The sequence below is a fragment of the Brugia malayi genome (genome assembly GCF_000002995.4).
Source record: "Brugia malayi strain FR3 genome assembly, contig: Bm_v4_Chr1_scaffold_001, whole genome shotgun sequence".
NCBI classification, from domain to species: domain Eukaryota; kingdom Metazoa; phylum Nematoda; class Chromadorea; order Rhabditida; family Onchocercidae; genus Brugia; species Brugia malayi.
This window is the reverse complement of record NW_025062475.1, coordinates 7,921,721-7,944,222: the sequence shown is the minus strand read 5'-3', so window position 1 is coordinate 7,944,222 and position 22,502 is coordinate 7,921,721. Positions and strand designations below refer to the sequence as shown.

The following is a 22,502-nucleotide window of genomic DNA, read 5'->3' as shown; positions in this document are numbered from 1 at the left end:
AAGAAATAAAAAATCAATCAAGAAGCATGTGAAATAGAAGTTATATCCATGTTTTCATGTTTCTCATGTAAAAAATGTTTTATATGTTAGCTTAATGCTGACGATTTAACCTTCCGGTAGCCTTATGCATATCTGAAATGTTATAAATAATGAATGTTTTTTTATATGTTTCGTACGATATAAATTGAAAGGACTAAACAATGAGTTGGCTTGGTGAATTACTGGAACAAAATAGTTCGGATCCACGTGAACGTCTGGAACTTGGACAGCAGCTACTGTCGCAGTTACAAATTTCAAGACTTTCCTCTGATTCCACACTTCTCAATGATTTCTGCGATTTAGTGGTGCAGTGGTTATCCGGCTCTAATTATAAGGTTAGACAAGTTTACAACAGTTATCCGGCTAATTGTAAGATTTCATAATACTGCGATCTTGTTATGAATAATTGAAAGTATATAGTTTTATTAATAGCAAAATCTCCTTCTATAAATTCAATATGAGGAATTTTGCTAAAAGACCTTTGTTGTTTCAGGTAGCCTTACTTGCAGTAGAAATTATTGATGTGGCAATTGAAGTGTCCGCAGATGTAATCTCGCCGTATTTATTGGATCGGGTTAGAGCTCTAGTAGAACGTCTGGGTGATTCAAAACAAAGTGTACGTGAAGCTATGGTTCAACTTCTTGCTGCGCTCGCAAACACACCACATTGCAGTCCTCAGGTAAAGCATAGGTTTGGTTAGGGGGCAGCAACAAAATTCATATTTCTGCTTTTCTTTATTAGCATTTTCACATACGCCTGTGACAGATCTTATATTCGTAAATCGCTTACAACTTCTAATTATTCATTTCCACTTGTTTATCCGGCTCTTCAGCATGTGCTTTTGGTTGGAAATGGATCGGGAATCTCGGGAATTAATGCTTGTATCTAGCATACCATTAGCTATTTAAAAAAAAAAAAAATGTGCTGCAGTAAATTTTTTTTTTGCTTTTACTGGACAATCCACTGATTCAACAGGCAACTCCTGATGCCTGCATGCAATTATTCAACTAGAAGCAGCTCATGATAATGCCTACATCGTTATTCTATTAAATCTTTTTATGCACCAAGTTGTGTCTCTTGACTTGCCGTTTTATAATTTCCACTGAAACCAAAGTGGTTGTTATTTAAATTGTACATTCTTACGTACAGGCAAAGTAATTACCTGATTTTATTTGATCTGCCCAATTGCCTCTAATTGAATATCGATGTACTCAGTGGAAAGCAATGGCCGCATTGATAAACAAAATAATTATGGTGTAAATCCCAAAATACCTGCCTGACTCAATTGAACACTTGCCTCAATTCTTTTCAGACTGTCCTCGAAAAAATATCATTCGGATTAAATCATCGTCAGTGGTTAGTGCGCATTGGTACCATGAATGTAATCAAAGTGGTACTTGAACATCAGTAAGTTTTATTAAACTTAAGTTGAAGCATTTCATAGTCAATTTCTGCAAAAGATTTGATTAAAAATATTATTTTGCGACCGTCTCATCCCAAAAATAGTGTCAAAATTTATGCACAGATTTGTATTTTTTCTTGGATCTTCGGCCTTTATTTTCAAAATATCTAACTTCTTGTTTGATAAACTGAACTACTAATTCCATTTTGAGTAATAGTAAAAGAAAAAAAAAAAAATGTAAGATCTTCGGTCACATTCTATCAACCTTGAATGTCTTTTATTCAAATCATTCCATTTGACATAATTTTGTAGATAGGTGGCCTTTTTTTCTTTATTCGCTCTCTTTGTCTCAAAAATTTCTGTTCCAATGAAATAAAAATTTACATATTCAAAGAGGAATTCAACAATCTATAAACGTAATATATTTATAAAAACAGCATTTATATGTAGATCTATGTAATAGACGCATTTTTATAGTGACGCGTCTTTAATCAAAATTGTAAGGTGAAATTTAGGTGAACGTTAGGTGAATTTAAAAATAGAATGTAAAATTTATTTAATTGTATGAGATATGAGTGTTATTTCAGTAACGCATTAGGGCGATTAATAGAAAAGACTTTGATTGTGTCGATATCAATTTCAGATGTAACAGGATTTGCGAAATAAAGAAATCTTTTTTCAGATTTTAAATTTCAGGAGGCGATTTGTGGAACCGCAGATACATCGAATGATCCCATCTCTGTGTCACCTGATGGTTGATCCGAATATTGATGTGAGAGAAATAGCGGCAAGTACGCTAATTGTTATATTCTGGCATTTGGGTGAAAACGTTTTGTCAAGTATCCGAAAGCGACAGCTTATACCAGAACCAAAGTAAGTGCTTATGCAGAAAATTAGACAGTGCATGTTATTTATAATGCTTCAATTGCAGGACTAGATTATCAGGATGCTAAAAATTGTTATGGAAATAAACTGAACTGATTCATCTACAATCATGTAAAATTGTTAGCTTAGATAATGGCGTTGGTGCAAACATTACCATCAAAATAAAGTTGCTGTAATTTCCGAAATATTAAGATTAATGTCATGTGAGTAATTGGTATCTAATACGTAATGTTTACGACAACATCGTACGGTTGAGATATTCCATTAATTCTTTTAATCCATGTTACATTTGTTGAATAAGAAAACAGTGAGTTTGGTCCAAGAAAATCTTTCTATAGTCTCTGAAGCATCTTTGAACGGCAGAATGACATTGGCAGGATCAGGTTTAGTACTAATGGTCATTATTCTTTATAGAAATGCTGTTTTATTCTTCTGTTTGCTGCTGGTTGTTTTTCCTCTCTATTTCCATTAAAAGTTAGAATTCACTATTCTTTTAGATATTGATTTGTAAAAGACGAATTGGAAAAGAAATTTGCAAGAGTAAATTTTTTTTTAAATTTTTTTAGAGTAAACTTTTCCTGATGGTAGTATTAGAGGAGAGAAAAAGATTTCGCTAATAACTGAGTCGGTCAAAGTTTTTCTTCCAAAGACAAGTTCATTAGCTATATTTCAATTAACTAGAGGAAGAAAGCGAGATAAAAAGTGGTACTCTTTCTCAAAGGAATAGTAAGTTTATTCGCTTCCGCGGTCTAAAGGAAGGAATCACTGTTGCGCATGACATAATAACATTCTTGAAACTTTATTTTGTATTCATGTGAGCAGTGCTTCGAACTAAATATGTAAACGACACTTATGAGTTCCTTTTCTCGTGTTTAGGAATTTGGGAAAACGTATACAATATTTAATGATTTTACTTACATTACTGTAAAGTCTCCTTTTTAAATTTGACTTTCTTTGTTAGATACCGCATAAATATGGATTTTATAACAGAATTGAGTAAAATGATGTACAGTTAGTAAAAGGCTTGTTGATACCTTATTGAAATGAGATGACACAAGTGAATTGTAGTTGTCGATCCTTTCGCTTCTTAATACCTGTCCTATCAGTAGTACCCGTCAGTTTCAACATACACTGATCGACATAGCAACAGACATAACACACATTCTATAACCTTCTCTCCTACAATTAACAAATGATGACTGTCAAGTTAGTGCAGCAATATACCTAATATCGTTGAGCCAATCATAATCTGTTTGTGCGTTTTGTACTAATTTCACGTTCTTTCTCTTTCATAAATGTTAAAAATTTGAAGTGCTGGAGTGATACTGAACTGAGAGCCTGAATTAACTAAAAAGTAAGCACATCCTGAACGATTGATTTTATATAGTTTTATTCTTCATATAGAATTTAATTTAAAATTGATCAAGGAAACTCCTTCCACTATATGTATGCATATGTATGTGGAAAGAATGCATACCTTGATCAGATTAATAGTGGTATTTATCAATTAATTAGTGCAAGAGGTGGTCATTACCAATGGTAGAGAGGTCATTGTACATAAAAGATGACTGATAGCACGATAGTACAGCTGATCAGTGGTACTTGCGAAGATATTTCATTTTCAATCATTTTCACCCAATATTATCACTTAAAAAGCAATGTGTCTTGCTTATCGTCCCTCCTCTCTGTCGAATGCGTCCATTCTGCGTTTCATTTTCAGTTCCTAACTTTTTGTTGCCATTTAAAGTATTATAAATTAGATTTATTAGGATGTCTATCTAAAAGATACCAATCCATGCATAATGAGGCTTGACGTCATTTTTGTATTTTAGATGTCCAAGCACTTTCAAGAAAGAGAAGAAGTTATAAATAGAATCGTCAAATTTTTTGGAAGCTTGTTTTAAAATTTATCGATTTTCCCACTTGTATTAATAAAAATTACATGGAATGCATCCCTTTCAGCTTATCCTTTTATAAGAGGCAATTGTTGTAAGAATCACTTCATATGCTTATAATCTGAATATCCGAAGTTTAGAAAAAGACTATTTTACCTATAATGATGAGGCACCTTGTGATGCTCCAAGGTATAATTCTGATAACGATAGAAAGGAAATTTCTAATGCGGTTGAAATATATTTGCTTAATACATGTATAGCGGGCATCTCACAATAGTATATTAGGAGTGTCACTAATCGCTTCTCAATAAATGATTCACCGATTCAATGAACGAAATCAATTGTTCTTTTTTTAATAGAAACGGAGGAAGTGGGGGAGAGGAAGATGGTAAGATACATTTACATTTGCGTGATTTCTGTTGCGACCTATCAATTATTAATTACCTTCTATAGATGTATAAGAAAAGTGCTTATTTTATACAAACAAAGTTAAAAGATTGTTTCCTTTCAGTTCTGTCTGCTTACTCATTTTTCTGCTTAATTAAATTCTTACTGTGGTGTGTAAGTCAAATTAGCAAGCTTAATTGAACATTGTAGGAAATGGTATGATGGAATGTACGATCCTGAGATTCATGATAATATTTATGAACTTTTCAACTTTACTGGATATCTTGAATGACTTTTTAAGCTGTTTATTAAGATTATTATATTTTAATGCATGTATTAATTTTGAGCATCTTTCTCTTCCATCACTCTTGGTAAACGAAAAGCTTTTCTTTAACAGAACATTAGTGGTCTTATGCACACAACTGGTTTTAATTCTCAAATCAATACTGATTGCTTATAATGCCGTAGTCAGATCAGTTTACAATGGCCCAAAGTATTGAATGTGCAAGAGAATGACGAACCTTCTGCCAAATCTTAGTACTAGCAAAGAAGATTTTACTTTAGGTTCCAAATGCTGATGACACGTTTTAACGAAGCGCAAATGAATGGTAACCATGTATCGAGCAATACACCGACTACGTCGCAACGTACCGGACGATCTTCACGACGATCACATTTGCCGCAAAAGCCTCTGTTAACTCCAAGATGTAAGTTAAGATTGTATATAATGAAGGAAATGGTTTTCCAGAGTCCATCTGAAGAAGTCTAAAAAGAAACACTGGAAGAGTGGATTAAAACATTATATTCGAATTTATCGTTTGCAGCGATTAATTTCGTCAATTTCAACAGCCACGTCAGATGATCTGTTATTTGCCTTCGATTTCATTTTGTCCTCATTTATCATACGTGGACCTATTCAAAGAAGAGAAGATTCTTTTAACAATACTTGTTAAGCACTCGTCCACGCAAACATATCATAGGTCTAAAAGGGCCTCACGTCACCCTCTCCTGTTTTCCACCTTCCCCCCACGACCACTCACGCATTCTAGTTGGGTTTTCCGTGCAGGACCTTTCTAATTTTAAATTTGCGCGCCCAATTTGTGTCATGAAGGCGGTAAAATTCAATTTGCTGCATGACATATGCGTTCGGTGGGAGGTTGGTGTCACCTTCGTCTGGTGATGGTAAATTAGCTACCATTTATGAGTCTAAGAATGAATTGAACGACTTAATTAGTTTCAAAGTCATTTCCATTTGTTTGATAATCTTAAGAAAGCATCGGTATCTTCCTCTTAAATTTTTTCAGTCTGAATTGTGTTGGTGTACGGTATGATATAATGATAGCAAGAAATAATTTTTTCAAGAAATAATGTCACACACAGATTGAGAAGATTAGAAATCTTTTCCAAGCAGAATGGTATCAATACTGAAGAATAATAGAGATGAAAGGTCAAGTGGTGCCTTTTTTGTCTTTCTGCAGCACGCGTATGGTGCAGTAGACCCTCTGATATCCTACCTATCGTTCTACAGCATCCTTCACTTCCTCTCCTCTTTATCTATTCAACCATAAGAATGATTATCTTCACTGTATGGTTGTGATAGTGCCGTAATACTGCCCTCCTAAAGATCATCAAGTTATTTGTCTATTTGTATGTCTTTTCAACCGACTCATATTTCGGATCCAAGTTGCTCGGTGGGCTGTCTTGTATTAGCTCCTACTAAGTTATGGAATTGCTGATATAATCTAATTTACTACAAGTCCGCTTTTGGGAAAGATGAGAAAGACAGATCTGACTACCATCTTGCAAGCCTGTCAAAGATGTCGTTCTGCTGTGGATATGTTGAGAATGAATTTTCTAAATAAAAATTTAAATCATAGATTGTTGTCACTATCAAGAAGAATACACGAAGTCCGTATTTTACAGCTCGGACTTTTATTCACTTGTTTTGAACTTATAAGAATATGTTTAGGAAACCTCCTTTAATGACGTCTGTTATTGGTAAGATATTTTTATACCATGTTGGTAGCTTTCAATAGTTGAGATGTTTTATATGTGTTATAGTCTTTCTCAGTTTTCTTTCGGTTACTGCAGTGAAAGGGGGTTGTTTAATGGTAAGAAAATTAATTAAATAGTTTGGGTGATTAAGGATTATTGCAGATTAAGAAATCCATATATGGATGTTTGAATGTATGACGCATATTACGTCATAATTTCATAGGAGTGTATGCTAGAGTTAATTTTTGCAAATTCCAAGTTCCGTAATAGACTTCATAAAATTGTTGGTAGTGAAGGATTCCAGTCTTGTTTTTAAAATTCAAGTTGTCTTGCTTTTCCTTTTAGGATTTGATTCTTTTGAAAATTTCTTGCAATATCTGTTCTTATATGATTGCCGAAAAACAATAGCTTGTATTCTACTGTAAATTGCTATTTCCTACATATTATCTTCTGTGCGGCATTGAAAGGGGCAAAATGTTTCGTTTTTATGCAAATTTTCGGAAAAGCATGAAACCAGTTGCTACTGAAGAGGTTTTTTAAGTATTTCAAAAAGGTAGTAAGATGATAGATACATTGATGTGTATACTACAGAGAGGATCTTGTTCTTTTTATGAACCTTTTTTGGTTCATTCTAATAGCTAACGGTATTAGACTTAATTGACTTACGCGATTGCCACTTTTTAGTGATGACCTCTCTGCCTGATATAGTGACTATTGGTGTAGATATAATGTGGAATGTCCTCCAAATTTTTATTTCCATCAGGCGGTATTATGCTGCACTAATTTTTTATGAAATGGTGTTCTCAATCGATCGGTCCTAGAGTTTTCATTCGTTAGATACTAACACATTATAAATATCTGTTCCGCAATAACAGTTCTCATCATTTATTACTTCTAATATCGTTTTAGATTATTACAATCGTTTCATTAGTAGTAAGATATTACTAATAAAGTGGATTTATTGAGTTTTGCTGAGGAGCGACAAATTCTAACAAGGAGATGGAAAATTTTCATCAGTGACGTTTCGGCATTGAAGTCTAGCAGAGGCGCAGCAATTTTGTCGTTCGTTTTTGTCATTAAGCTCTGTACTCCAATACAAATCAAAATGGTCGTGATAGTGAAAGATTTGGCACAGTTAATGTAGAATTTAGTAATTATAGACTTCTAAGAATTAATACAATTTATTGTTTCATCATCGCTTGGCCCTTAGAATGTATATTCATATATAACCTTCACGTACGTGGAGATAACGTTTGTCCGTGTGTTTCTTGGTGGTTTTAAGTGCCTGGACCAGTTCGGTTGTTGGATGCGGCGATGATGAGTGTTGCATACCCTCGTTCCTAGTGTCTGACAAGGATATGTGCCCGCGAAAGTGAACTGCTTCTCTTGCTGCTTTGTTTCGACTCTTTTTCTTATCCGTGCATACATTCTTTTATTTGTTGGAAGGAAGCAGTATCCTTGTAACTGCCGGGATGGGACTATAGGGGTATACTATTTTAGTATTTTATTGTACATTGTAAGTGTATTTCATTTTGGTGGAAGACATTAAATAAAAAACCTTTGGAAATTTTTGTGTCTTGAGGAGTTAAATAACCTTAGATTTTGATGTTGAAATTTTGGATGAAATGGGTGGCATATTATTACTTTTCTTAGCAAACCGGGGCATGGTTGGCTCGCGTAAAGGACAACTGCTTGAAGAACAAGAAAATTCCACTTCAGTACCATCATGGCAACGAGCGAGCAGTGTGCCAGCCCATAAAAGACCACTTATTGTTTCTGCGAAAGGATCTAGTAAGTTTACATTAATTTCGAATTCATCTATCACTCATATAGCAGCGTCAGACCTGCGAAAACTTACTTTAGATTTTGATGTCTATCTGTTTTGTTTGAAAACATCATCTATATAACATCGCGGAAGATAAAGGACATTAGTCATTCTTTCATGAATCATATCGCAACGAATAAAATTCTTTGTTTTGCTTTTCTTTAGGCAGTGCTGGTTCTGTAAGCGATGAAGCTTTCCAACGGGCGTTCACTGAGGTCCCGAAGTGCAACGTATGTGCAGTGATTTTTCTTTATTTAGTGTTACTTAGATACATTATAGACAAAATAGCCTATATATCCGAAATGAAAAACGGTCCTGATATATCGTCTTCTTGTCTTTTAGTATAAGGAAATGAATTTCATTTCTCTACAGTTTGAAGGTTTGACTTGTAATGCTTTTCCGAAATTTATTACTATGAATATTACCTGTAGTAGCAGGTTGTCGATTAAAGCCATAGAATGTATCACTTTGATGATATTAAAATAAAATTTCTGAAAATATAGGTATTTTCATCCAAGCAACTAAAGGATCAGATCAGCGAAGCATGCGCAGTTCTTGAGAACACAGATTTAGATTGGAGTCGTCGTATGATTGCGGTGTGTGATTTCCTGTTCTATACGAAAATTTTCAGTTTCCATCGAATGTTTTGAAAATTTGGTTGAGGAAATTCTCTGTGATATATTCTCACTACCTTAATGGGAGAACTTGCGTGATTTTGTTGGTGTATTTTTAAACATTCAAATTACAGTTAAAAACATTGCGTTCGGTGATTATTGGTGGAGGCTTGGACTACTCGGACTTTTCAGAAGAAGTACGTGAAATGCAGGCGGCTTTACTCACCTCTGTTAAGGATTTGCGGTCGCAGCTCTGTCGCGAAGCATGTGTTACCATTGCGTACGTTAATTTGCTGCATTTGCAGTTCACATGGAAATGGTAGTTAAACCGTGTTTTATAAAAACCTTGCTAAAATAGTTTTTTGAAGACTATTTTTATTATATTTTATATTTTTTATTTTTTATTATGCACTTGAGATTATCTGCTTTAATTATCCGGAATAAGTTAAATGATTTAGTCGGATTATGCCTATAAAATCTTGATTAACCTATTGGTTTAAATATACAGTATATTATGTGCTTGTTTCAGTTTCTTTTGCGAAAGGTTAGGGCTTGTAATGGTTCACGTAATAGATGCACTTATGCCAACGCTTATTTCATTAATGCAGAATAGTGCCAAGGTTGTTACTTTTTGTGCTATTTATCAAAATCACTCTTTTTCTTTAATATGTTCTCACCGTTATGTGCATTTTTCTCAAGGTAATGGCAACAAGTGCGCAGCTTGCTTTACAGTACGTTGTTAAATATGTATGTAGCGCCAGATTACTTCCTCATTTGCAAACTGCAATGTCTTCGAAGTCAAAGGAGATTAGAAGGTAAATCCAGTTTTTAAATCTGAGGGATCGAAATGCAATGTATTTTTATGAGAATTTAGTTAGCAACTGAAATTAATTCTTAAAAAGTTTCAGAAGTATTTCATATTCTTTCAGGAATACGGCATCATTGTTTTTAATGGCGTTAACTCTTTGGGAGAGCAGAACAGTAGAAAAAAATATGAACATTTTTTTGGAATGTATTAAGGTAAGAAAATATTTTACAAATCCATTTACTCTATTCAGGTAGAATAATGATTGGTAAGGAGTGAAAAGTATTTTTTTCAGGCAAGTATAAATGATGCTGATCCAGAAACACGCAGAACGGGTCGCGAGCTTTTCATGCAACTAGATCAGGAATACAAAAAGCAAGCTGATATGCTTTATAAAGTCAGGCTTAACGATGATTTTATCACAGTTCAAATCTTTAAAGTTTCTGCTAGTTATTTATCCGTCATTAAATTACTAAAGAAAGTCACTTATTAAATATGAACGATGGAACTCTTAATAAATTATATCACTAATTCAGAAATAATAACATAGGTCAAAAATTTTTATGTATGTTTTATAAAGTTTTCAGGCCTTGGACCCATCAAAGCAAAGAACACTCCCTGGATTCGTATCCCAATCATCATCATCCCAGTCAATTATTTCTGAACGAGACGCTTTACCTATTTCACAACGAAATGCTGCTTATGTACTTCACAAAGGTATTGCTTATTGTCTATTTCCTATTGATCTTTATATCACAAGTTTAAAATTATTGGCTTGATTGATGCTGTAGTTAGATATATTATTAATGAGTTGTTGAAATAAAAATTTCTATGCATTTTATTGCTTTCTAGTAGTTTCTGTTTTTAAGTTTTGCATTAAAACATTGGGAAGCTTGTATGTTAATTTTATCAAACTATTTACGCACACTACTGATTTATCACGATTGAGAATTGTAGCAAGTCCCTCATATTATTCTGGACGTTCGACGTCCGATATAGATCCTGGTGCAGTAAGGCGTGTCACAAATCGAACTGTACGAACAGCTTCGAAGTGGGGTGGACCACTTCAGCAAGTAAATGGCACCCCTTCAAGTATGTATTTCAATTTCAGGACTTGGCATGTCTTTCTTTCAAGTTCCAAAAAGTCCACCGAAGTTTATACATATTGAGTATTTTAACTAAAACGTTTGTTTAGGCCTTATAATGACTTTTTTTGTGTTTACAGCCACTCAAATGAGAACAAGTGCTGCACAGCGTTTGTCTTCAGCATCGCAGAAGTTCGTTTCATCGTTACGGCGCGTACCGCCTACACCAACGAATTATGTTAGGTCGCAGCGTATGTTGTTTTTTCCATTAGTAGCAAAATCGGATAATAAGCATGATAGGTTATGAGTTGTATGATTTTTGCATAAATTATGCATAAAATGTGTAATAAATTATCATTAAAATTTATAGCTGGTAGTCGGAGCTCATCACCAGCTTCTCGTTTCCCTGCACGCATTCCTCCTCGATCACAAATGAGCAGTCGAACGGTAATATATGTTTTAGTTGTTTTATTAACTGAATCATTACGTGCTGTTTATGGGATCAATAAACATTCTAATGGGATTAATCAAAAAATAATCTCGAAGTTTTCAGAAAATCCAGATAGACGAACCGGAAGATCACGCTTCTGTCAGCAGTGATTCGTTTAGGTGTGTTTATTGCAAGATTATTTCACGAATTTTGTTTTCTTTGAATGAGAATGGAAATAAATGTATTTTTCCAACATTTCAATCCAGAAAGGTTTAGGAATCTCAACCGAATTCCCATTTTTTCAGATGTCTTATCAGCTTTGTAGAGATTTTTTATTCAGTGACGTATTACAAAATTCAATAAAATTTCTGTAATAGGTTTGAGACGATGGAACTAGCAACTGCACTTTCATGCTGTGCCTCGTCGTCTACTACAGAGAAGAAGGAAGGCTTAAAAGCACTGTTTACTATTATTTCAAGTGATAAACAAGTTAATGAGATGGATTTGAAGAAAATCGTTGAACGTTTAACTCCGCTGATCGTAGAAGCTGCTCATAAGGTAGATGATTTTAAATCTCCTGAATTATTTTGTAGAAATCGGTCAAATTTCTTCTAATAGAGAATGTTATTAAAAATAATTCTTCTGATTGTCATTTAAGGTCAACTAGAGATTAACAGTGAGGATTGGAAATGACACTTTTTTCATTACTTCCTTACTTTGTAGAAATTTTTATTCTAGCTTTTGCAACCTCTCACGGATACATTGATAGCTTTGGTACGTCGTTACCATGAGGAACTAAACGATTGGTTGAATTTATTAATACCAAAGCTAGTAAACAAATGTTCTACGGAGGTTCTACCCAGTAATCTGGAAAAATATCGGATTTTGATGGAAGCTGTACGGACGAGTTTTGATCCAGAAAAGCAGTTGTACGCTATTTGTAAATTTATCCGTGACCCAGTGCGGAATAACGTTAGTGTCAAGGTAATATATGCTTAAGGCAGATACAAAAAAATAAAAAGATAATAAAATGCAATCACTTAAATGGAGTGTAAGGGAAGGATATTCAAATAATTAGGCTAATTGTTCAGTCTATATATATATGGTTTTTTCAGAGTTACAATTTTTTAATTTTAATTTGCGAACAAAGATTTGCAGACAAAGCATGGATTGTTGATGTACTTGCATGATTTAATGCGTGGTATGGATTCAGCTCCATCGATGAACCAAAGCGAAGTTCGACAAGCAGTTAGTAAAATATTCCAGTGGGTGGACGATCCAAAAAATATTTGTTTAATGGCGGTATTATTTCGAATTTGCAAATATTGTTTTGTTTAGATTTTGCTTGTATTATATTCTGTAGATTTCCCCCACTATTTAAATAGCTGAGGTGTTGCTAATATGCATCGGAACTGAAGTAATACTTCATTGGTTATTTTGCTCACTGTTATGTAACATTAGTTTAGAATATTCCAGATGCCAAATTTTGAAGTTTCTGCTGGGAAGGCATTCAGAAGGTAAGCCGTAGTCTGTCAATGTAGTTTCGGTTAAGTTCAAAGTTCTATTTTCTTATGATATATCGCTTGTTTTACTCAAATGTTTAGCTTTTTACTTTAATGTCTCAAATTCCTTTTAATTATATCAGATCAGTGAAAAGGTCGTATGTGACATGTTCCATTTAAATGCCAGTGACTTCACTTCAATGCTTGCTACTTTTCCAAATGATTTGAAAGATCGGCTGCAAACTATTGTTCGTAAAAATAGCTTTTGTTTATCAACCGGTAATGGAATCAAGTATGTTTCAATGATTTTTCATTTTGAAAGAAGAAATTTTCTAAAAATATTCAATATCTTGTTTTTAATTTAGCTTCGTGAAATGTCTTTGCGTATATTTTTTTATCATCGGTCTCGACATATCTTGATCTGTATATCACTATAGTATTTTAGTTATTTTAAATATTTACTTTCAAATCACTGCAGTACATCAAAAATGGAGTTTAATTTACATTTTTCCTTTTAATGCCTTCAAAAATTCAACCATTTCAGCACAAACGAAGCACGTGTGGGTATATTAGAAACAACAGCGCAGGTATGCATTTTTTTTTTTCCACAAATTCTTAGTATAAATTGAAGTCTTGAGATTGCGAGTTTATGAGTTACAAAAATACTGCTTTATTGCGACGTAAAATCCTTGCAATTCATTGTAGATTAATGATTTTGTGGATCGGCGGACAGGTTTACCTATATCATCTCCTCGTGTATCACCTCAGCTGATTAATGGTTTAGCTCGCAGCCCGTATGATAGCATTCCATTACGTCGCGCAAGTCGAGAGGATCAGAGTGGAGTTCGTTTACTAATTTATTTTTGTTAATTTAGATGCGTTGTAATTTTATTGCTTTATCAATTCACCTCAAGTTTTTGACAGTTCTTACATCGTTCAAACCGCTACACTATTGTTTATTGACATCTTTTTCGCATAAATTTTTAGAGCTTTTTTTTTTTTAATTATTGAGAGCTTTTCAGTCGTTGTCTGGTTATATCTTGGATCCGCAAGGTTTCGCAGATGATCCGGAACAGCAGGAAGAGTTGATAACCAAGATAGGGGAGGAACTTTCTCTTCATAACCAAAGGTTTAGGTTTTTTTCTCAGAAAGCTTAAGTATCAAGAAGCTGCATTTTCATAATTCTGAAGAAAAAGACCGATCAAAGACTGCTAATTTTTGATGTTAATCGTTTGGTTGGTAGTAAAATTCATGCTAATCTTATCCTTATTTGAAAGACGATCTCATTTATATTTGCGATCTACAGAAGTGAAGAACGGCAAAGGGCGATGTCAGTACTTTCACAGATCACACGTGATAATTTATTTTCCCTTTGGGATAAGCATTTCAAAATGATATTTTTATTGCTCATTGAAACACTCAAGGATAGTGATGAAAATATTCGTCGGATGGCATTAAAACTTTTAAAGGAAATTTGGTACGAATGTTTTTTCTTTATGTGTTAAGAGCAGCTTTGTAGTTTCTTCATTTCTTTTCATTTTTTTTTCTCGAAATTTTCAATTTCTGATTTTTGGACTTTGTATGAAATATAAATGTTTGACTTATCAGTATATACAAATGTTGACTACTTTTGCCAAGCCATTTCAAATTTTCTAGTTATGCGCAAGCTTCTCGTTTCAACGAATTTGCGGAAATGGCGCTCATGCGTGTGCTCGATGCTTGTACGGATGAATCGAAACTTGTAAGTATCAACTTCTTAGCATTAAAACTCCTTGATAACATGCATTATATGTTAGACATATATATACTATTAAGGTAATTTCAAGCTACTTGATGTAAGAAAGCAATGTAGATGTATGGTTTCATGCTCTGCACATTATTAAGTATTTAATAGGTTTGCTAGTAATGTTTTGCTTTTATCAAAATGTTGGGTGCAAAGTGTTGATTAACTTATTCAGTAACGATAAGAAATGATAATATCTAGACAGCTACATTTGAAATATTCTAATAGGCAGAATGTGATTTCTTTACGGTTCTTTCAAAATTTATTTGATGAAATTTTTATTTAAGGTAGTGACGGCAGCAGAAGAATGTGGTGGTGTATTAGCTACACATGTTTCATCAGCAACATGTCGGCGAGTGCTCCTTGCCATTATTAAATCGGATGTTGGCGAGCCAAAAATTCATATTGCTATTAAACTGCTGACAAAAGTAATTGAATCGCTTAGTGCCACTGAGTTGGAGTTGATCCTGGATGAAGTAGCACCACCAATCGTCGACGTTAGTTTTGCGAGCACTGGTTGTCTGATTTGTATTTTTATATGTCTGTTTATACGTATTTCTACACTTGCTTCTGATCCTTACTGAGAATTATTCTGCATTTTATTTCAGTATCCGTCGTTATGTTCATCGTCTGCACATATGTATCATTTAAAAAATAGTAATAACTTCTCGTATAATTTCGCGGTATTTGTTGATATTTTCTTTTCAGACCTATAATTATGTCAGTAGTTCAATTCGTAAAGAAAGTGTTGTATGTTTGGTAGCAATGATTATGCTTGTAGGTGAAGAACATATGGCTCCTTATTTGTCAGAACTCAATAAAGGAAAAGTAAGTTTTTTCTCCTTTAAATCTCAAAATCTGTGTGCTATCAAGTATTATTGACTGATGTAAAAGTTGTTGTGGCAGAGGAAGAAGAACATTGCTTTGTGTACAAATGTTAAGCAAACATTTTTTCAGCAGAAACTGATAGACGTTTACGTGAAGCGTATGAAAGGTATATTCGAATAACAGAACTTACGGTGCAACACTTTTGGAAGCTGTTATTGTGATTTATTGAAACGTAGTCCAAAACAATTACAGATTGATATCTTAATGTTTTAAATTGTGTATAGCCAGAAAATGTCTATGGAAACACAAGCAGTAAAGCTTTTAAAAAAATTCTAGATTTGTAAATTATTTGATGGTAGGAACAAAAAATTTAAGTGGTCTGGATTTCATAACTCTCAAAAAAAGAAAAAAAAAACAAGGTGTGTTTGGTGGATATTTGAAATTTTATTCAGTGTTTTTGTATTAAATTATTTATAACCGTAATTAATAGTGCCAACCTTTCACTTCATCACCTTTTATCGTTAATTTTTGCTAGAAGCTGTGAAATTTTAAGCATAGATTCATGTTTTATTCTTTCACTGTTGCATTTGATGCTATCAGTACTACTGTTGACGTGCTCTTATCAAATTTATTTTCGTATAAGTTTCAGAAGAAACTCTTTTCTAGTTATGATTATATACTGTATTCCTCGGTTGTCATCATGCATTGTTATTCATGAAGAAAAAGGGATTTGAGATTTTTATAGAATTTGGATATTCGGTTAATTCTATGAAGTGTTTTGTTTTGTGATTCTTTATTTTATAAAATTTTATAAATTTTTTTTGTATGTTTATATTTTTTTTTATATTTTATAAATTTCGTATGTTCCAAAACAATATATTCAAGAAACATTTGATTTGATGCGTTAGATTGCCGATCAGTTAAAGGGCATGGAGGGAGACGATTTATGTTTTATTTCTTCCTCTTTAAAATATTGCGTTGGAACTTTGCACAACTTGGTGTTGTATGCTCGTCGTACTTTTCTTGAGGTTTTAGTCTTTTGTGAGAAGCGTGGTGTTCTAGAAATCTGGGTTTATTTTCTAACATATAGGAAAGGGCATGTAAAAAATCTTGTTAATTACAAGTATTTGAAACTTCTCTGCATTTTCCGCGGAGTTCATTTAAATGCCGAGTAAATTTTGAAGGAGATGGGAATTGATTGAGTCTGTGTCTGGTGGGTCTTTGTTATATGAGTGAGGGATCTTTGTTCAAGCAGCTTGTTTCGTCTGGTAGTTTTACACAAATCTCTTGTAGCTCAACAATGCCAACATTATACCATCGTTCTGGTTGACCGTACTTTGATATGAATTCATATGGTATCGGTTGTTTGTAACGTTGATGACACTGAAGATTTAAGTAGTAATTCAAGGTGCAATGGGGAAAACACAAAAAGCTGCACTATATTAAGCCATTTAAATGACTAAACGAAAACTGATCTCTTCGGTCAAAAGGCTATTTCATGATTTGGGATTAGCAAAGTGGTACTTGAATTCCGCTGGACTGGCCAACATAGATGTGGAAAAACGGTTTAATAATATCCGCTGATATAATAGTTGCTTTCAGTTCGAACCATCCTGTTATGTTTGTTCTAGCAATGGCCAAAATTTGCTCATCCACTGAAAACATAATTGTGATTGAAGTAGTGGTAAGTTTCATTTTACGAAAATTTGCGACACAAAAGAATTATTCCGCTTTTATTTAAGAAGTGTAACTAAATGTAAGTAATGAAGTAAATTTGCAGCTAAATATCATTTCATTCCCAAATGCTATTTGAAGAAAAATCTTAATATATTGGAAACTAAACTTAATATATTTTCAAAAAAAAAAAAAAAAAAAAACGAAAATATGTTGAAAATAAAAAGTTAACAATTAGTAATTAAAGAAATGATTAGTGCAGAAGGATTAATACGAAATCGATGCAAGTTTCAATCGCTAAAAACAGTACTTAATTCCTAAAATTTGAATTGCGAGAAATTCACTCATGTGAAACAAACCGAATCTGATATCTATTCCTAAAGCGACTCTTGTGTTGACCACATTTTCTTCACCACATTTCAATTGTCCTCGGACTGCTACTGTTTGCATCATTTCGAGAATTCTACCGGATTCTAATAAGACATGGAGTACTGTAAATAGTAACACTGAGTACTGAAACATTATTTCCTGAAATTGATAGAATTAATGGGTGTAGCGCATGTTTGAAAAATTAAATTGCTAATTTAAATTCAAGAGACAAAATGCAGCGAATCGGCAAACTCTTTATAGAGATTTTGAAATGAGTAAGGTCTTTGCGTGCAGAGAAGTTATCATGAAAGTTTGTGAAATGCTTTATAAGTAACTGTGGACACTCTGGAAGTCATCAATGGTATCTCGAAGCATTTTTCTTTCATAAGAATTACCCACTCATATAACGCTATTTGTATACACATCATCTTATTGGTCATCATCAAACCATTGATTTTAATTTATTAAGTTGTCTTCCTAATTAGACTAAGATCAGATTTACTTTATCTTTTGAGTTATCTGCTTCCCTTCTTTGCTATTTAATTATTATAGTTGTCAATGGTATATATGCATAGTGACCAAATTCCATAAAATTTAGTACATCAAACCAAGCTGATTAAAAAGTGAGAAGAAAGCAACCTTCGCAAATTTTTCAATTTTATTAACTGATTGTGCGCATGTGTGTTCGTGTGTCTGTGTGTCTGTAGATGTGGTGTGTATTAGTAGTAGTAGTAGTGATCAGTGTCAGTAAATTCGTTCTATGAAAGCTGCTTGGTGGGTTTGCTTATGGCATCATCAGTCATTGTTATCTCTGTGCATATGAAATGTTTAGGGTCTGAAACACGCTAATGGAATGCGTGAAGTGATCACACTCGAACTCAGGCACATCTGTCCCGAATAACATCGGGGAATTGTTGATTTCAGGGAGAAAAATATCAAAAATTTATGATTAAGTAAAAATCAGTTAGGAACAACAAAGTAAGCCTTTCCCAAAAAGATGCCTATTTTTTATTCTTGAGAACTTTTAAATTGTTTTTCAATGTTTGCTTGATTAGCACAAAATTAATTCGTTTGCAACTTTGATCACAAATGCCTTTCAACATTAGTCTAAATTAATTTTCTTAATTTAGTTAATCAATTGCACATAGAAAGTGCATATTACAGTACATTATGTGATGATTTCATGTGCCGATGCCTTGATTTGGGTTTCTTCCGTTCACTGAAAAATAAGGAATGTTTATTTTTGTAGAATTCACCCGTTTATATAAAAACCATCTTAAATAGTTGGTTCATTAAAGACAACTACATAAGCATATAGCGCTTCTGGAGTGCATTGGGACAAAAGCAATTGGTTATTAATTAGCAGACATTAAAAAAACATTTCTCAATAGCACTAAATGACATACTTAATAATTTCAGCTGACTTTTTATGTATCCGTGACTTCTTCTGTCTTCTTTTCCGTCTATGATGCTTCCTTCGTTTCCTCTTAGTCTAGAAATTTACTTTTTGGAATTTTACGATACTAATTAAAAAATACCATTAAAACATTTTCATTATAGTATGTTTTTTTTAAAACAACTAACGCTGTTACGTTGCAGCCAATTGCCTATAAGAGGAAGACCAACTCCTGCTGTTTGCTAATAGGAGAATGAACAAAACAACAATGGACAGGAACCATCTAAGATAAGGGAAGAAAATTTTCTAAAACAATAAATAGCTAGAGCCAAAATACCTGAGAAATGAAACTCCGTGAAGGTTCATTCAGATCATCTGCGTCGTCTTTCGAACTAATCTTTTCTGCAGAATGTGTATCACTAATTAACCTTGAATGGGTCTCAGATTCTTCCGAATATGCATGTTCTATTATATCTTCAATTTGTTTTACTACCTGTAATTCATGTTCTGAACATTCAAAAAGATCAAATTAGACGATATGTGGAGTAATAATGGAAACATTTAGAATAGAAAAGTTTCAAAAATTACTGGGAAATGAAAAGTTTGTTAAAAATTCTAAAGTGAATCAATAATTGAAACCAGTTTTAAATAACAAATGTATTTCTGCTTGATTTAATACTTAAACAGATCTTTCATATTGTTTTGAGCGGGAAAAGTTATGAAGTTCGAGATCACCATAGGAAATCGCTATGCCTTCCAAAAAAAAGACATATTAAATTTATTGATCATTTGGGATGAAGAGATTAACCTCTGACATGGAGTATCGATTATCGGGATTTTGCTCCCAACATTTCCCCATTATTTGAAACATGACGTCGGGACATCCTTCCGGTTTTTTCAAACGTTCACCGCATGAAATCTGTGAAAGGAAAGATGTTTAAAACATTATGTTCTCCAGTATAATTTGATTGTTGTAGCTTATTTTTAGTTAAAATAAATTTTTCTCTACATAAAAAACGAACCATCCGTTTTACTTCAATGCTTGTCATTCCTTTGTACGGTTCTTCACCATCCGAAAAAATTTCCCATAGCAGAATGCTAAATGAGAAAACATCCGTTTTGGGTGTATACTGATATGTTACCATGCTTTCCGGTGCCGTCCATTTCAGTGGTACCTTCCTGTTCCCTCTTGACATCTCATAAAAATTGCCATGCCTTGACATTCCGAAATCACTAATTTTAGCTACTCGATTCTCTGTATACAACACATTACGAGCTGCAATATCCCGATGAATGATTCTTTGAGCATGAATATATTCAAGACCACGAGCCGACCCGAGTGACATATTTTCAATTTTTTCGTCCTCATCAATATTTCCTTTCCGAGATTCCAATACATCCGACAAACAACCACCGTTCACCTATAATAAGTAACCAGAATTCATCGCTTTCGATTTTCTGTTCTGACGGTTTATCATCACTTGATCGCTTTAGAATTTAGCTACAGAATTAATTAATTCTAAAATTTTAATTAAACCAATTCAATGATGATCATTAATGGTTCACGGCAAACAGCAACTCCATGGATCTTTACAACATTTTCATGATCAAAATATCGCATTAGTCTTGCTTCATGCATCATTTCTTTTATTTTTTCTTTAGCTTGTTGTATGTTCTTCTTGTCTTTAATTGTTTTTGCCTAAAAACATGTAGTAAAATTGAAGTGAGACCAGATAATTTGCATACCACAATCATTGTGCAAGAAGTTTGCAGAGAATCTCAAACAGTTACAATTTTGACAGCCACAGGTATTTTTTTGCCGTCAATTATTGCTTCACCTGCACGAACTTCACCGAACTGTCCTTCTCCAAGCATGTCTTTTAGTATAATATTTTCATGCAAAAATTCCCATGATTGTCGTGCTATTGGTCGAATTAATTGAGATGTTTTTATCTATAAGACTGAACAAGTGATTTTACTCAGTTTATCATTAAGTTTCGTATGAAACAAAAAAGAACTTTTTTTTATAAAAAGCATAAAGTAATTTCTAAACTTTCAAAAAAAAAATCTAAGCCAGAAAAAAAGATGTTTATGACACTTAATATATTTAAAAGAAGTAATCTAAAACCTTCGAAATTCAAAACTTCTTCAAAGTTCAGTCAACATTAAGTGCTATTCACAAAATTTCCAATTCTTCTAAATCAAACTGAAGAGCATACCTCAGGATTGATTGGTTTCTTGCTAGAGACATATGCATCAATAAGTTCTTTGAGTGAATTAAATCTATTTTCTTGATTTGTTAGCCATTCAATTTTGCCATCCTTTCCTTTCAGCCTATGTATTACTACATGTCTAATCTACAATTTATTTAAAAATTAAAACTTTGTTTTAATATTGGGATCACAAAAATGATCAATTTCAACTATCATTTGAAACTCTCATTACATGCAAATAAGCTGTGGTTTTCCATTCGAATTTTTGTAAAAAAAGATGACTATATTCAACGTACTGCAGATGGCGAGTTTTGATCAGAAACGCGCAATGACAAAATAAGTTCACATGGATCACGTGGTTTCAGTTGAGTAATTCGAATTATAAAATCTCCCACCTAAAGCGTAAAGATTAGTTTGTATAAGTGAATCCAACCGTTTTTATGGCTGTTGGCTTGGCCTTCCAAGTGAAATTAAACCCGAACCATAAAACTATTGGCAAATGTAAAAAGAAAAGAAGATTAATTAATGATATATTGTAGAAGCTGAAGATTAGAAAGCATTGAAAGGAAAAACTGAATAAGTGATTGACTTAATTAGTACTAATACTTCTTTTAAGTTCAGTTGTGTGCATTTCGATCAAACCAGCAGCAACAAAAAAAAAAAAAAAAAAAATTAAAACGAATAATAAACTGCTAATTGAAATAGCAACCTGCTCTAACAAACATGGGAGATCTTCACGAGGAAGGAATCCATGATAATATGATTCATCCAACACTTTTTTTGGCAAATCGTCAAGAATAGAACTTTTGCTTTCTTCTTCAGGCTGAGTATTCGTCATCCCGCCTGTTATTAAACTAAAATTAAAAATTCTACCAGGAACTCACAAAACAAAAAGAGAAAGAAATTGTGTCGTGACGTAAACTTCAATTAGTTTTATGCAAAGCACATAACCTACAATAGCCATACCACTTAATTAGAGAAAATATTGTTTTTCAAAAGAATAATTGGTGAGGGAGCACCTTACATCTAGATAGTATAAACAAAATGACATTTCACCCTTATTCTTCTCCTTTAATTACTTCTTCGTTATGAGTCATTTTTCTGTTATGCAAAAATTTCTGAGATAAGAATGATAATGTTAGCATGAACTCATTTGGGTTGAAGCATCATACTTAGAAAAGGTTTTTACAAGATACTGCAAATTGCTCACATAAAAAATTCATCTCAAGCAAATTTACCAGAACTGTATGAATAATTCATTTCAAAAGTTCACTATAAATTTTACTATAAAAAAATTCTACTATAAAAAGTTTGTTTTATTATAATTTGTATTGTAAGAAGAAGAAGTTTGTAGGTGTCTGTGTAATTTTTATGC

The 22,502-nt window shown here is 33.1% G+C and overlaps 3 protein-coding genes across 4 annotated transcripts; 1 reads left to right on the top strand and 2 right to left on the bottom strand.

Annotated features, from left to right (window-relative positions):
• Positions 1 to 200: 200 nt before the first annotated feature.
• Bm2056 (Uncharacterized protein) lies at positions 201 to 15,655 on the top strand (the record flags this gene model as incomplete). 2 transcript variants are annotated; one of them, XM_043077048.1, is made up of 30 exons in its annotated part: positions 201 to 374; positions 533 to 718; positions 1,352 to 1,446; positions 2,138 to 2,314; positions 5,173 to 5,315; positions 8,257 to 8,394; positions 8,594 to 8,658; positions 8,932 to 9,024; positions 9,177 to 9,322; positions 9,572 to 9,662; positions 9,742 to 9,857; positions 9,972 to 10,062; positions 10,143 to 10,244; positions 10,435 to 10,564; positions 10,805 to 10,939; positions 11,073 to 11,183; positions 11,303 to 11,379; positions 11,486 to 11,541; positions 11,740 to 11,920; positions 12,101 to 12,346; positions 12,521 to 12,664; positions 13,008 to 13,156; positions 13,409 to 13,451; positions 13,570 to 13,707; positions 13,887 to 13,993; positions 14,171 to 14,341; positions 14,521 to 14,605; positions 14,935 to 15,144; positions 15,356 to 15,475; positions 15,605 to 15,655. In XM_043077048.1, the coding sequence occupies 30 exons, from the start codon at positions 201 to 203 to the stop codon at positions 15,653 to 15,655; spliced, it is 3,771 nt and encodes a 1,256-aa protein (XP_042932982.1). The 2 variants fall into 2 exon arrangements, with proteins under 2 accessions (XP_042932982.1, XP_001900461.2); XM_001900426.2 differs by lacking the exons at positions 201 to 374; positions 533 to 718; positions 1,352 to 1,446 and having other exon boundaries at positions 2,169 to 2,314.
• A 1,044-nt stretch (positions 15,656 to 16,699) lies between these two features.
• Bm10852 (Uncharacterized protein) lies at positions 16,700 to 17,671 on the bottom strand (the record flags this gene model as incomplete). Its single annotated transcript, XM_001900425.2, has 3 exons — positions 16,700 to 16,858; positions 17,000 to 17,130; positions 17,509 to 17,671. The coding sequence occupies 3 exons, from the start codon at positions 17,669 to 17,671 to the stop codon at positions 16,700 to 16,702; spliced, it is 453 nt and encodes a 150-aa protein (XP_001900460.1).
• A 1,005-nt stretch (positions 17,672 to 18,676) lies between these two features.
• Positions 18,677 to 21,965, bottom strand: Bm7313 (Uncharacterized protein; the record flags this gene model as incomplete). Its single annotated transcript, XM_001900424.1, has 10 exons — positions 18,677 to 18,737; positions 18,925 to 19,010; positions 19,252 to 19,407; positions 19,723 to 19,833; positions 19,937 to 20,335; positions 20,452 to 20,613; positions 20,706 to 20,867; positions 21,134 to 21,271; positions 21,424 to 21,522; positions 21,837 to 21,965. 10 exons carry the CDS (start codon positions 21,963 to 21,965, stop codon positions 18,677 to 18,679), a joined length of 1,503 nt encoding a protein of 500 aa, XP_001900459.1.
• Positions 21,966 to 22,502: the final 537 nt, after the last annotated feature.